At 37.9% G+C, this 13831-nt stretch overlaps 1 protein-coding gene and 1 long non-coding RNA gene across 2 annotated transcripts in view; one reads left to right on the forward strand and one right to left on the reverse strand.

The window, feature by feature from the left end:
* The window catches only part of SMC1B (structural maintenance of chromosomes 1B), a 66718-nt gene that overhangs the window by 32373 nt on the left and 20514 nt on the right, over window positions 1-13831 (forward strand). The window contains exons 13-15 of the mRNA XM_033233610.1: window positions 9732-9869; window positions 10402-10518; window positions 12465-12571. Of these exons, the coding sequence (XP_033089501.1) occupies window positions 9732-9869; window positions 10402-10518; window positions 12465-12571 (362 nt within the window). The remainder of the gene's footprint in view (window positions 1-9731; window positions 9870-10401; window positions 10519-12464; window positions 12572-13831) is intronic.
* Window positions 1-13831, reverse strand: part of LOC117096332 — a 49265-nt gene that overhangs the window by 20408 nt on the left and 15026 nt on the right. The window lies entirely within an intron of this gene.

A 13831-nucleotide genomic window follows, 5' to 3' on the forward strand; every position in this document is an offset into this window, starting at 1 on the left:
TTTACAAAAGTATAATTTGTTGAATATTGTAATTCCCTCATTTATTGAAGCCAAGTTTACAGTTGCTAAATCAATATAGAATGCTTCCAGATTATTTATTTATTGTTTCTATTTAGTTTTCCTCCTTGGTTGATTCAAGCACTTATTTTGGCAAGGTTACTTGACTAATTTTCATCTTTTTCTGAAGCATAAGACTACATTTTATGTTTTAATCTAAGGTGTAGAAATATTCAGCTTTTAAAGACTTTAACAAATTTAGGCCTAGGCACAGAGAAAGTTCTGGGAAGATACCAACTTAAAGTCAATCTTGCTTTCCATCCATGTCCATGCTAAAGTTCCATCTGTGTGTCACAACCTGAACCAGGTGGCAGCTAGGTGGGAATGATGTCTTGGGTTCTGAGGGAGGCTGCTGGGAAAAGCTGATATAGGGCTTCCTCTCTTTTGATGTGAAGAGTGCTTGGGTAAGAATCAGGACGTAGCAGAATCTGGGGGTAAGTTAAACATTTGTCCCATGTGAGGATGCCTAATCTTCTTGAACCCCATGAAGCTAAATATTAGCTTAGTAGGAAATTTGTGGCCTTCCTATTCCTGAGTTTGGAAGAGTCCAGGGATACCAGAGAGATATCTTTTCCTCTGCCTCAGGGTAGTCTCTGTCTCAGGGTGGTACTAACAGTCTTCTGTTATAATCACTGACCCTCAGGTATAGAAAATCCTTGTGGGGTGCTGTGATTTCGGGGACTTTAATACTCAGACATGGTCCTCAGTGCTGAAAGAAATACATAAATGTATCTGAGGTGTTCTAGGAGCCAGGCAACAACTTGAACAAGAAAGTAACGGAACATTAAGGAAATTTAGTATAGGGTCATCCTTCCCCTGCCAATCCCCAACGCACAAAAAGATTTTCTAGGACTAAAAAACGTACTTCTGGCCAGGCATGGTAGCTCACGCCTGTAATCCCAGCACTTTGGGAGGCCAAGGCGGGTTGATCACCTGAGGTCAGGAGTTCGAGACCAGCCTGGCCAACAGGACGAAACCCCATCTCCAAAAAAAAAAGTACTTCTTTGTTTGTTTGTTTTTTAAAGAGGCAGTCCTTGCTCCATCACCCAGGCTGGAGTGCAGTGGTGCCATCATAGCTCAGTATAACCTTGAACTCCTGGGCTCAAGGGATCCTTCCCATCTCAGCCACCCAAATAGCTATAGGACTACAGGGGTGTACCATCAGGGCCTGCAATTTTTTTTTTTTTTTTTTGTAGAGACAGGGCCTTGTTATATTGACGAGGCTGGTCTTGAACTCCTGGCCTTAAGCAGTCCTCCCACTTTGGCTTCCCAAAGTGCTGGAATTATAGGTATAAGCCACCACCTCTGGCCAAAAGCATATTTCTTAACTGTAAAATGTAGCAGATGAATTGAAGGAAAACATGTCATTGCTGAGAACCAAATTTGTAACCTGGCAGACTAAGTGGAAGAAGCATCTCAGGGTAACAAAATTACAAAGATGAAGTGTGAGGAAAATAGAGACTTAGTAGATATACTCAGGAAACTTGATGTGAAACTAGTAAATTCTTGAAAGGAGGAAAAGAACACAGAGAAGGAAAAAAATTAAAAAGAAGAAAATTTCTGTAAGGATCAACTTTTAATTGACCAGTTGAAAGGACACACAGAGTTCATGTACGTTTGGTGAGAAAGGGCGCACAGTAACACAGATCTGCGTGTAACTCCTTAACCTGTAGGTCATAGAAGCAATGCTAAGCTACCTGCCCTTCAAGAAAAGTTCCTTATATGTTTAAACAGCAATAAAAAAAGCTCGTATCAGACTGCAAAACTGGATGGGACTATGGAGTAATAGCTAAAAGGAAGAGGACTACAACCTAGGTATTATTTACCTTTCAAGGATCTGCCAATAAGCAAATTCAGAGATTGTCATCCACATACTCCATATGACAAAAATACTAGAGAAAATACTCCAAATGGCTGGGAGCAATAGCTCACAACTGTAATTCCGGCACTTTGGGAGGCTGAGGCTGGTGGATCACTTGAGGCCAGGAAGGAGTTTAAGTCCAGCCTGGCCAACATGGTGAAACCCTGTCTCTACAAAAAATACAAAAATTAGCTGGGTGTGGTGGCCTGCACCTGTGAACCCAGCTATTTGGGAGGCTGGGGCAGGAGTCTCGCTTGCACCCAGGAGGCAGAGGTTGCAGTGAGCCCAGATTGCACCACTGCGCTCCAGCCAAGAATTCACTCTACAGCAAGAATCTTTCTCAAAAAAAAAAGTAAAAAGAAAAAGGAAAGTACTCTAAGCAACACATGAATTAGGATAGACCTAATTATAATAAACGAATAGTGCTAAACTAACTCAGCAAAGTCAAGGAATTAGAAGTGGAGAGAAAGGTCAGTGTGTTCCAAAGGTTTCATCTGTGAGGAGAGGAAGTTAAAATACTCTAAAGACTGTATGTATATGGGGCACAGGGGGACAGGAGGGACTAGAGTGTTAGAAAGAATACCAAGCTAACACAGGGACAAATAGAAAACCAATAAAAATGAGTGAAAAGAATAAAACCAAAGTAAGATGGAAGAAATGAAATTTTTGTATGTCAGTGATTATGGTAAACATGAGTGGATTTAAGTCTCCCATTAAAAGATCAAGACTCAGATTAAAAAGTGAGTGTTATTTACAAGAAGTCATTTTAAAACTGAATGTTGAGGCTGGGCGTGGTGGCTCACACCTGTAATCCAAACACTTTGGGAGGCGGAGGTGGGTGGATCACTTGAGGCCAGGGGTTCAAGTGCTCGAGACTAGCCTGGCCAACATAGTGAAACCCTGTCTCTACTAAAAATACAAAAATTAGCTGGGCGTGTTGGCGCGCACCTGTAGGCCCAGCTACTCGGGAGGCTGAGGCAGGAGAAATAGCTTGAACTGGGAAGCAGAGGTTGCCGTGAGCTGAGATCATGCCGCTTCACTCCAGCCTGGGCAACAAGGCAAGACTCTGCCTCAAAAAAAAAAAAAAAAAAAAAAAAAAAGAAGGAAAACAAAAAAACCTGAATGTTGAAAAATAATTGGATGCTCACCTGACAAATGCAAACAAAAAGAAAACAAAAGTAGTGATATCAGACAATGTGAACTTAAAGGTTAAAAATCCTTGTGTGTAGTAAGCTTTCAGTAAGTACTTATAATTTAATTGAATAAAGAAGATTATATGTAACATAAGACAAAGATTTCCATTATAAATCTGTTTGCAGGACATAGCACCTAAATATTAATATTTAGAGTAATACTAATTTTTTAAATAGAATGGAAAAGATAACTCAGGAGTTGGAAAATCACTCTTAGAAGGAAAGGTTAAGTGTTTAGTTTGGTTGAATTAGGAAAAAGAAGGCTTTAAACTACTTCTTAATAAAAATAAAAATATAGTGCAACATTTCAGCAGAGTGACTTCTGAGTAAGTTACATGCTTTTATGCTTTAGTTTCCTCATCAGTATAATGGGAATAATAACATCTATTTCATAGCATTGTTAAGAGGATTAAGTTGGTTAATAAATGTAAATTGCATAGAACAATAAGTGCTCAATAAATGTGAGATACTGTTAAAAATATCTATTAAACATTTATGAAAATTGATCATATGCTTGGCCACAATGGAAACCTCAATAGTTTTTTAAAAGGAGAGCTTTTTATAGGTCACCTTGATCATAATTTAATGAAACAAGAAATAGTGACCAAAATACTATTTGTCTCTGTAGAAATTAAGAAATGTAGATAGTTTTGGAATTAAGGAAGTAATCCAGAGGCAAATTACAAAATATTTCAAAAAAGATGAATAGGAATATACTTCCTACCATTATCTTTGAGACACAGTAAAAGCTACATCAAGAGGATGTAATCAAGTAATGCCTACATTACTAAAGAAGAAAGAAAAAATATAAGGGAACTTATTAGTCACTTTTAAAAAAATTAGAGGAACCACAGACTGGGCAACACAGTGAGACCTCTTATCTACAAAAAATTAAAAATTAAAAAATTAGCCGGGAGTGGTGGCACGCACCTATAGTCCCAGCTACTTGGCAGGAGGATCACTTAAGGCTGGGAGGTCAAGGCTGCAGTGAGCAGTGATCATGTCACTGCACTTCAGCCTGGGTGACAGAAAGAGACCCTGTCTCAAAAAAAAAAAAAAAAAGGAAAGCAATTAGAACAACTGGCCAGGCATGGTGGCTTTTGCCTGTAATCTCAGCACTTTGGGAAGCCAAGGCAGGAGGATCACTTGAGTCCAGGAGTTTGAGACCAGCCTGGACAACATGATAAGACCCCATCTCTATTTTAAAATAAAAGAAATTAGAATACCCATAAAATAACAAAAGTTATACAAGGAAATTTTTTTTTTTTTTTTTTTTTTTTGAGACAGAGTCTCACTCTGTTGCCCAGGCTGGAGTGCAGTGGGGTGATCTCGGCTCACTGCAAGCTCTGCCTCCTGGGTTCAAGCAATTCTCCTGCCTCAGCCTGCCAAGTAGCTGGGATTATAGGCACGCACTCCTGTGCCCAGCTAATTTTTTGTATTTTTAGTAGAGACAGGGTTTCACCGTGCTGGCCAGGCTGGTCTGGAACTCCTGACCTCATGATCGGCCTGCCTTGGCCTCCCAAAGTGCTAGGATTACAGGCATGAGCCACTGTACCCAGGCTAGGAAATTTTTTTAAAGCTGACATTAATTTAGTAGAAAACAACTCAAAATAGAAAAGGGGCAAATCTAAAACTAGTGCTTTTGAAAGACTAGATAAACTCTGCAATCCTAATGAAGGAAAAAAAAAGCTAGAAGCAAACATACATGATCAGGAATGAAAACATTAAAATAATTTTAAAATAATCCTACATGCAAATAACTGTATGGTTTTAAAAATTGAAAATTTGGAAGAAATGGATATTTTTTTTGAAAATATAAATTACCAAGATTGAACAGAAAAAAGGTGAAATGTTTGAAAAGGCAGGCAGTGGTGTGGTTTGCTGGCCTAATCCCCATCCACAGTTTCCTTCCTTTCTAGACTCTATTACAAGATTGTGAAAAACAAAAACAACTTAATTTCACACGTTGCCTTGTAGCTAGGGCTGGCCATGTGACAGTTTTGGCCAGTGAGATATAAGTGAAAGTTTTGGTGTTATCTTCTGCATTTCTTCCTCCTGACTGCAACGCAGTCAAGATGCAGCAGCAATATTGCACCAAAGGAAAAGCAAGCATGAGGATAAAAGCCACTGTACTAAGGAGCTGAAAATTAGATGCATTATTGATTAATGGCATCAGTCTAACTAGTTTTGTGTGAAGAAAAAAATATATATATATATATTTAATGCCACTGTGATCTACACTGAAAAAAGGCTTCAGGAATTTGGTATATATCATATCATGGAAAATGGTATGATGGCTTCTCAAAAAATTAAAAATAGAATTACCATATTATCCTGCAATTCTTTTTTTTTGTCACCCCAGAACCTGTGAATATGTTGGGCATATACCCAAAACAAGAAAGCAGGGTCTCAAAAAGAGATTTATACACTCATGTTCATAGCAGCATTATTCACAATAGCCAAAAGGTAGAAGCAATCCAGGTGTCTATCCACAGATGAATAGATAAACAGAATGTAGTATATACATACAATGGAATATTATTCAGCATTAAAAAGGGAGGAAATTCTGACATATGCTATAACATAGATGAAACTTGAGGACAAATACTGTCTGATTACACTAACATGAGGTACCTAGAATAGTCAAATTCATAGAGACAGAAAGGAGACCAGTTGTTGCCAGTAGCTGGAGAAGGGGAGAATGAGTTGTTGTTTAATTGAGACAGAGTTTCAGTTTTGCAAGATGAAGAGATATGGAAATTGCTTGCACACAATGTGGATATATTTAAACACTACTGAACTGTATACTTAGAAATGGTAAAGATCTCACAACTATGCTTGACTAGCCAAATAAAAATGGTAAAGATGGTAAATTTTATGTTATGTATGTTTTACCACAAGTAAAAACCAAAAATAACCTCTGGGACCAGATGAGTTTACAGCTTCGTTTTATGTAATATATAAAAAAGATGGAAACTTTCCAACTTATTTTATAAAGGTAGTATAACTTTAATATAAAATAATATATAGTACAAAAAATAAAACTAAAAACTGACTTCCCTTATGAGTATAAATATATAATATCTAAATAAAATGTCAGTATTAGAGAATTGAGCACTGTAGTAAAATAATACATCTGACTCGATAGAATTTATTTCACAGATACATGGGTGTTTAAATGATCATCATAATCCATTATATTAATGAATTAAAGGCAGGAAAAAAGTCATGTCATCATGTGTAGAAAAGGCATTTGATAAAATTCAGCAGCCAGACCTAATTAAAATACTAAGGAAAAGACACATTAGTGGAAATTATTTAAATAAAATAAATAGCTCTTGAACAGAAATAATTGCTTAAATGGTGAAAACACTGAAATCATTTTAGTTAAAATCAATAAATAGACAGTTATCTGTTACCACTATTCAATGTAGTCTTGGAAGTGTGAACCCTGAATATCTGAGACAGGTGTCAGTTAATTTAGAAAGTTTATTTTGCCAAGGTTGAGGACGCACACCCATGACACAGTCTCAGGAGGTCCTGACAGCATGTGCCCAAGGTGGTCAGAGCACAGTTTGGTTTTATACATTTTAGGGAGAAATGAGACATCAATCAACATGTAAGATGAACATTGGTTCGGTCTGGAAAAGGCAAGACAACTGGAAGCAAAGGCAGGATAACTTGAAACAGAGAGGGGGTTTCCAGGTCATAGGTAGATAAGAGACAAATGGTTGCATTCTTTTGAGTTTCTGATGAAGCCTCTCCAAAGGAGGCAGTCAGATATACATTTATCTTGGTGAGCAGAGGGTTGACTCTGAATAGAATAGGAGGCAGGTTTCCTCTAAGCAGTTCCCAGCTTGACTTTTCCCTTTAGCTTAGTGATTTTGGAGCCCCAAGATTTATTTTCCTTTCACATTTCCCCCCTTTTCTTTTTAAAAATCTTTTGGTGAAAGCATTTTAGAGGAAAATGAGTCTCTAGTCTCAGGTTTCATCTGATCTCTCATGGCTAGGATGGTTTATTTCTAGACGGGTAGGTTCCAAGTTACTAGGAAAGCTGATTTTCTCATGTCCTGTGAAAATAGGGGAAGGAAGGAAGAACAACAAGAAACAAAAGAACAATCCTGGAAAATCGATATAGGTCACATTACTCTGAAGTCCATACATTAGTAGGCAGGTATGAAAGTGGCTTATATATGTAAATAGGTTGCTGTTATTTTCTTCTGAAATTTAAGTTGTCTAGCTTCAGTTCGTAGGGCTTTACGAAAAGCACAGCTTAGTTTTCAGCGACTCCACATTAGGAAAAATGGGGAAAAAAGAAGGAAAAAATTGAAAACATTATTTTGAAGACTTGTAACCACGAAAAATTAGAATTTGGTCCAAACTGTAAAAATTCAAAAACATTAGGCAAGACTAGAATCTAACAAGTGTTCTAGTTTTTGAAACATAATTTTTCTCTCTCCAATTTTCTATTTTTACTAAAGACAAGTTATGGTTGGACTGAATGCTGTATTATACTTGGCCTGATTATTTGTATATAATGTTGCAAGAATAATTTTTTTTACATCAAGCCCAATCTCTAGAAAGACCATTATAATTTCCCTTTAATTAGAGACAACTTGATCATGTAAAGGTTTTTTGGGTTTTTTTCTATAAATCCTTTTATTGTGACTTACACAGACCATTCACGATATGCTTGAACTTTCTGGTTTGTCCAGAACATTGCTTTTTCTTAAACAACCAGTCATTTTATTCTAGGACTAAATTTACCATACAAGATTCTTTCTCATATAAAATTATTTCTCTTTAAGCTTTCTTACCAAAAAAAAAAAAAAAAACCCTCTATTTTTATAACTTTCTTCTCTCTTATTTTCTGAGTCCTTTTACCTTGTTTTATATATAACCCTTAAATAAGCTTTGAATTAGACAAAAATTGTTTACCTTTTTGAAATAGACACCTCTTTTTTTTTTAGAATGTTTTCCTACAATATATTTTTATTGGAAAATACCCAAATAATGAAATATTTATTATTTAATATAACTTTAGATTCCAAATTATGAGTTTGTCTACAAGTATTTATCCCATCACATTTGCCTAATTATTTTAATCATTTACCTAGATTGTTTATGAAAACTGCAATAGTCATCATTTAAAGTTATGGAACCACCATTGCAAAATTTTAACTGAGGCAGTGAAAAACAACATCTGACTTAACTGACTTTACCTCGCTTCTAACCTCCAAGCTGTCCTTGTTCATTCCTGGGGATAGGCCAAACTAACTTTGGGAGGAAGTTAGGTTATAGTTTAGCTTTGAAACAAAGTAACAGTCCTTTCCCAAAACAAACCTTACTGCCTGTGAACTTGATTGCCTAAAGCCTCAAGATTAGAAGTTATGGTAATCTTACTAAATTCAAGATATAGCTGTTTACAGGTATCTTACAGGTTAATGAAACAACAGGAACTCCAGAAATAGAGACCAGTATACTTAACAATTAATAATTAATGTTCAGCAAAGATGATGTTTCAGTTCAGTGAGAAAAGGATATATTATTTAATAAATGGTATCAGCATATCTGGAGAAAGTAATTTTGTGCCCTATCTTACTGTAAACCAAAAGTATCTGAGACAGGTCTCAATCAATTTAGAAGTTTATTTTGCCAAGGTTAAGGACATGCCCGTGACACCGCCTCAAGAGGTCCTGAGAACGTGTATCCCAGGTCACCAGGCTGCAGCTTGGTTTTATATGTTTTAGGAGACTTAAGACATCAGTCAATACATGTCAGATGTACCTTGGTTAAGTCTAGAAAGGAGGAGAACTGGGAGCTGGGGTTGGAGAAAACACTTCCAAGTTATAGGTAGATTCAGAGTTTCTGCTTGGCAGTTGGTTGAAAGAGTTTATCTAAAGACCTGGAGTTGGCTGGGCGCAGTGGCTCACGTCTGTAATCCCAGCACTTTGGGAGGCCGAGGTGGGTGGATCACAAGGTCAGGAGATCGAGCCCATCTGGCTAACATGATAAAACCCCATCTCTACTAAAAATACAAAAAATTAGCCAGGTGTAGTGGCGGGCACCTGTAGTCCCAGCTACTCGGGAGGCTGAGGCAGGAGAATGTCGTGAACCCGGGAGGTGGAGCTTGCAGTGAGCAGAGATCGCACCACTGCGCTCCGGCCTGGGAGACAGAGTAAGACTCAGTCTCAAAAAAAAAAAAAAACCTGGAGTCAATGGGAGGGAGTGTCTGAAGGAGTTAATTTGGTTGAGGCATAAGGTGAGTGAAAGAAGAAGGGAATGAGGGAGGCAAGCCAAAAGGTAAAGATGCACTAAAAACGAGGCAATTACAAGATCCTTTTAACTGTGTTGGATGGAATATACACACCCCTCTTCATTTTCCATTCCCAATTCTTTCCTGTTAAGCAATGTTAGTTTTTTTGAGGAAGCTGTATGGCGTTTTAGTTACTCCAGATCACTAATGTACTTAATTGCCCAGTCTCTTATCAGAGGAAAGGGAGGTAAGGCATGGGTGTGGTGGTATGTAAAAATCAGTGAATTATTACATATGAAAGCACTTTGAAAAGTGAAAGTGCTTTTCTATCATAAAATATTCTCATATTTTTCTTTCTTTTTAGGATTTAATGAAGACACTCCGCAAAGAAACAGATTTGAAACAAATACAGACCCTGGTACAAGGAACTCAAACACGACTCAAATATTCACAGAATGAACTGGAGATGATTAAAAAGAAGCACCTTGTTGCTTTTTACCGGGTAATACAGATTTACATAAAATATGCTGGGCACTTGACCCAGAACATAGAATTTTTAGATACTTTTTTTTTTCTGAGACAGAGTCTCACACTGTCACCCAGGCTGGAGTACAGTGGCTCTATTTCTGTTTGCTGCAACTTCCGTCTCCCAGGTTCAAGTGCTCTTCCTGCCTCAGTAGGAATCCTGAGTAGCTGGATTACAGGCATGTAATTTTTGTATTTTTTTAGTAGAGATGGGGTTTCACCATGTTGGCCAGACTGGTCTCAAAACTCCTGACTTCAGGTGATCTGCCCACCTTGACCTCCCAAGGATTAGAGCCACCACTCCTGGCCAATTTTTAGATACTTTATCCCATGATTGAGATTATATTATAGTCCCTTAATTATTTGTGGTATTTAATCTTTTATCCAGGTGAATTCATCTTATCTCATAGATTCTTCTTTTATTCTAAAAGATACCTATCACATTTTTGGCTTCACTATATAAAGCTAAAACAGCCATGTTAAAAAAAAATTTTCTCTTTTGTTGCTAGGAACAATCTCAGCTACAAAGTGAACTACTAAATATTGAGTCTCAATGTACTATGTTGAGTGAAGGAATAAAGGAACGACAACGAAGAATTAAAGAATTTCAAGAAAAGATAGATAAGGTCATAAATGTTATATTTATTCCTAAGTGGTATATGTAGTTCTAGACCAGATACTAGATTTAGGGCTTCTTAAATATATGCTAAAGCAAAGGTTGATAGGTAACAGTGCCCTATCAGAAACAACAGTGTTGTAAGCTAAGTTTTTTGGTTTGCCAATTAATTTCCTTGTGTTTTTTGAGAACCTCTGTTGCTCACCTCAAGAGACAATGACCTGTGCCTACTCTCCTCTGCACTCCAACCTCTCCTTACCCATTGTGAAAATTATAGTCTCATTCTTTTCTCCCACTTCCCTAATACTGTGAGGGAAAGAACTGTCATTCAGCTTATCTTTTAAAGTTATTTATTCACTCAGTAGTTATTTTTAAAACACCTATTCTGTGTCAGGCACAGTACTTGGCTCTAGGACAATAAAAATTTGGTCACCTAGCTTCTGCTTATAGAGGGACAGAAACTTTCTGATTTAATTCATTCCACTGTGGGGTATCTCTGATCCTTAGAAGGTGATTGTTTTTTTTTTTTTTGGTTTTTTTTTTTTTTTTTTTTTTTGAGACGGAGTCTCGCTGTGTCGCCCAGGCTGGAGTGCAGTAGCGCGATCTCGGCTCACTGCAAGCTCCACCTCCCGGGTTCCTGCCATTCTCCCGCCTCAGCCTCCGTGTAGCTGGGACTACAGGCGCCCGCCACCACGCCCGGCTAGTTTTTTTTGTATAGAAGGTGATTTGTTATACCCCCGCTCTATTAATTCCACCCGTTGCTTTTAGGCCTGATCTTTACCACATGATTTGGAACCACACTTTTTGTGCTTCCTAATTAGTTATCTCTTTTCCAGGTTAAATAGCCCTAGTTTCTTTATTCATTTCACATTACCATGGATTTAAGACCAGCTCTGGTAACCATCCTCTGGATGTATATCAATGCCCCTGAACAGAGCATGTCAAAATATTTCCTAGCCAGTACAGCATATTGTGGGTTTTTATGTTTATAACTGTAACTTTCTATGACTTGGATTATCTAGTCATGCTAATTGTAGCTTACTACTGCATCAGTCATATCACATTCATATTTAATGTATATTCAACTACAATCTGGAAGTTTTTAAAATATTCTGTTCTTAAAATTGGTCTTTCTCATCCTATAATTATACATAAAATCAGAGCTTTAAAACATTGAGGTTAAATTTTACTTTGTTGAATTTCCCCATTCTAATTTTTCCAAATCTTTTTCATTCTTAATTCTATGCCTCATTCCACTTGTTATTATACTGGCAAAGGTGCCATTGTATTACTCATACATAAAGAATCTTTTCTTTACTTATGTAGAATGTTATATTTTGGTGGGTCTAAAGTAAATGGAATTCTTCCAGTTTTATACTAAACACTCATAAAGCCAAAACACTTAATAAGGCCAGTTATGAGCTTTCTTAGTTTTTTCGAATAAGAGATTTGAAAGTAGATGGGCATAATTTATGGAATTAAAGGAAAAGAAAGTATTGGCTTCTCAGAATATAGTAATGCTTGGTGAGATTAGTTTTTGGCCTGATTCAGGAAAATCTTGGAGGGAAAAACTTGTATTTAAGATTATATATTTCTTGGCCAGGCATGGTGGCTCACGCCTGTAATCCCAGCACTTTGGGAGGCCGAAACGGGCGGATCACGAGGTCAGGAGATTGAGACCATCCTGGCTAACATGGAGAAACCCCTTCTCTACTAAAAATACAAAAAAAAATTGGCCAGGCGCAGTGGCGGGCGCCTGTAGTCCCAGCTCCATGGGAGGCTGAGGCAGGAGAATGGCGTGAACCTGGGAGGCGGAGCTTGCAGTGAGTGGAGATCGTGCCACTGCACTCCAGCCTGGGCCACAGAGCAAGACTCCGTCTCAAACAAACAAACAAAAAAAATTATATATTTCTTAAAATTGCTTATTAAATCTATTTTTTAAAAATAATTTAAAAGGTAGAAGATGATATCTTCCAACACTTCTGTGAAGAAATTGGTGTGGAAAATATTCGTGAATTTGAGAACAAACGTGTTAAACAGCAACAAGAAATTGATCAAAAAAGGTATTTTTATTAAAAAAAGGTATATGTCGGTAAGAAGCTTACATATTTATAAAAATAGTTATTATTTCATAATTTAGAGGAATTATGCCTGAGTTTCATTTCATCAAGAAACAGCTAGGCCGGGCGCGATGGCTCACACCTGTAATCCCAGCACTTTGGGAGGCCGAGGCAGGCGGATCACGAGGTCAGATGATAGAGACCATCCTGGCTAACAAAAAATCAGCTGGGTGTGCTGGTGGGCGCCTGTAGTCCCAGCTACTTGGGAGACTGAGGCAGCAGAATGGCGTGAACCTGGGAGGTGGAGCTTGCAGTGAGCCGAGATCATGCCACTGCATGCCAGTGTGAGCAACAGAGCGAGACTCCGTCTCAAAAAAAAAAAAAAGAAAGGAGAAGAGATCCTACAAGATGTTAGCAAGTTGAAGAGATGAGAAAGAATCATTAAAAGAGCAGCTAGTCAGGGGAAAGGAAAGCCAGGGTAATGTGACGCCCTAAAGCCAAGTGAAGAAGTGTTTCACTTCTACATCGTCTGTATGTTTGCCTCCTGCGGCACAAATAAATTTCTTAACCTCTCCTACAGGCAGTGTGGTCACGGATGAAGAGCAGGGATTTCGTTGTCCCTCTGTCTGAGTGTGTCATCCCTGGCTCTACCACTAAGTGGGTAGCCTTGGGCAAGTTGCTTAACTCTCTGTTCCTTGATCTTCTCATCTGTTAAATAAAGATGATAGTATTACTGACCTAGTAGAGTTTTACAACTTGTAAGTTAATTAATGTAAAAACTTTTATAACAGTGTCAGGTATATAGTAACCTCTCATTAAATAGTTTTTAATGTTTTAATTGTTATAGTTGTTTTTGTATTAGCAGTATCTAGCATAGTATCTGTTAGTACTTAATGTTTCTTGAACAACTGATTCTGTTAGCAGGGTGTGTAGAGGTACTTAATGTTTCTTGAACAACTGATTCTGTTAGCAGGGTGTGTAGAGGGGTAGGAGGAGCATGGAGGGATGAGCTACAGTTGACAATGGAATTCTTTATGAAGAGTTTATGAAGCTGGCACAGTAGAAATGAAAGTTCCCAAGTTTGGTGTTTATATAAAAATAGTTATTTGGGCCGGGCGCGGTGGCTCACGCCTGTAATTCCAGCACTTTGGGAGGCAGAGGCAGGTGGCTCACTTGAGGTCAGGAGTCGAGACCAGCCTGGCCAACAAGGCGAAACCCTGTCTCTACTAAAAATACAAAAATTAGCGGGGCACGGTAGTACAC

Source organism: Trachypithecus francoisi, unplaced genomic scaffold (genome assembly GCF_009764315.1).
Source record: "Trachypithecus francoisi isolate TF-2019V2 unplaced genomic scaffold, Tfra_2.0 Lachesis_group14, whole genome shotgun sequence".
Lineage (NCBI taxonomy): Eukaryota > Metazoa > Chordata > Mammalia > Primates > Cercopithecidae > Trachypithecus > Trachypithecus francoisi.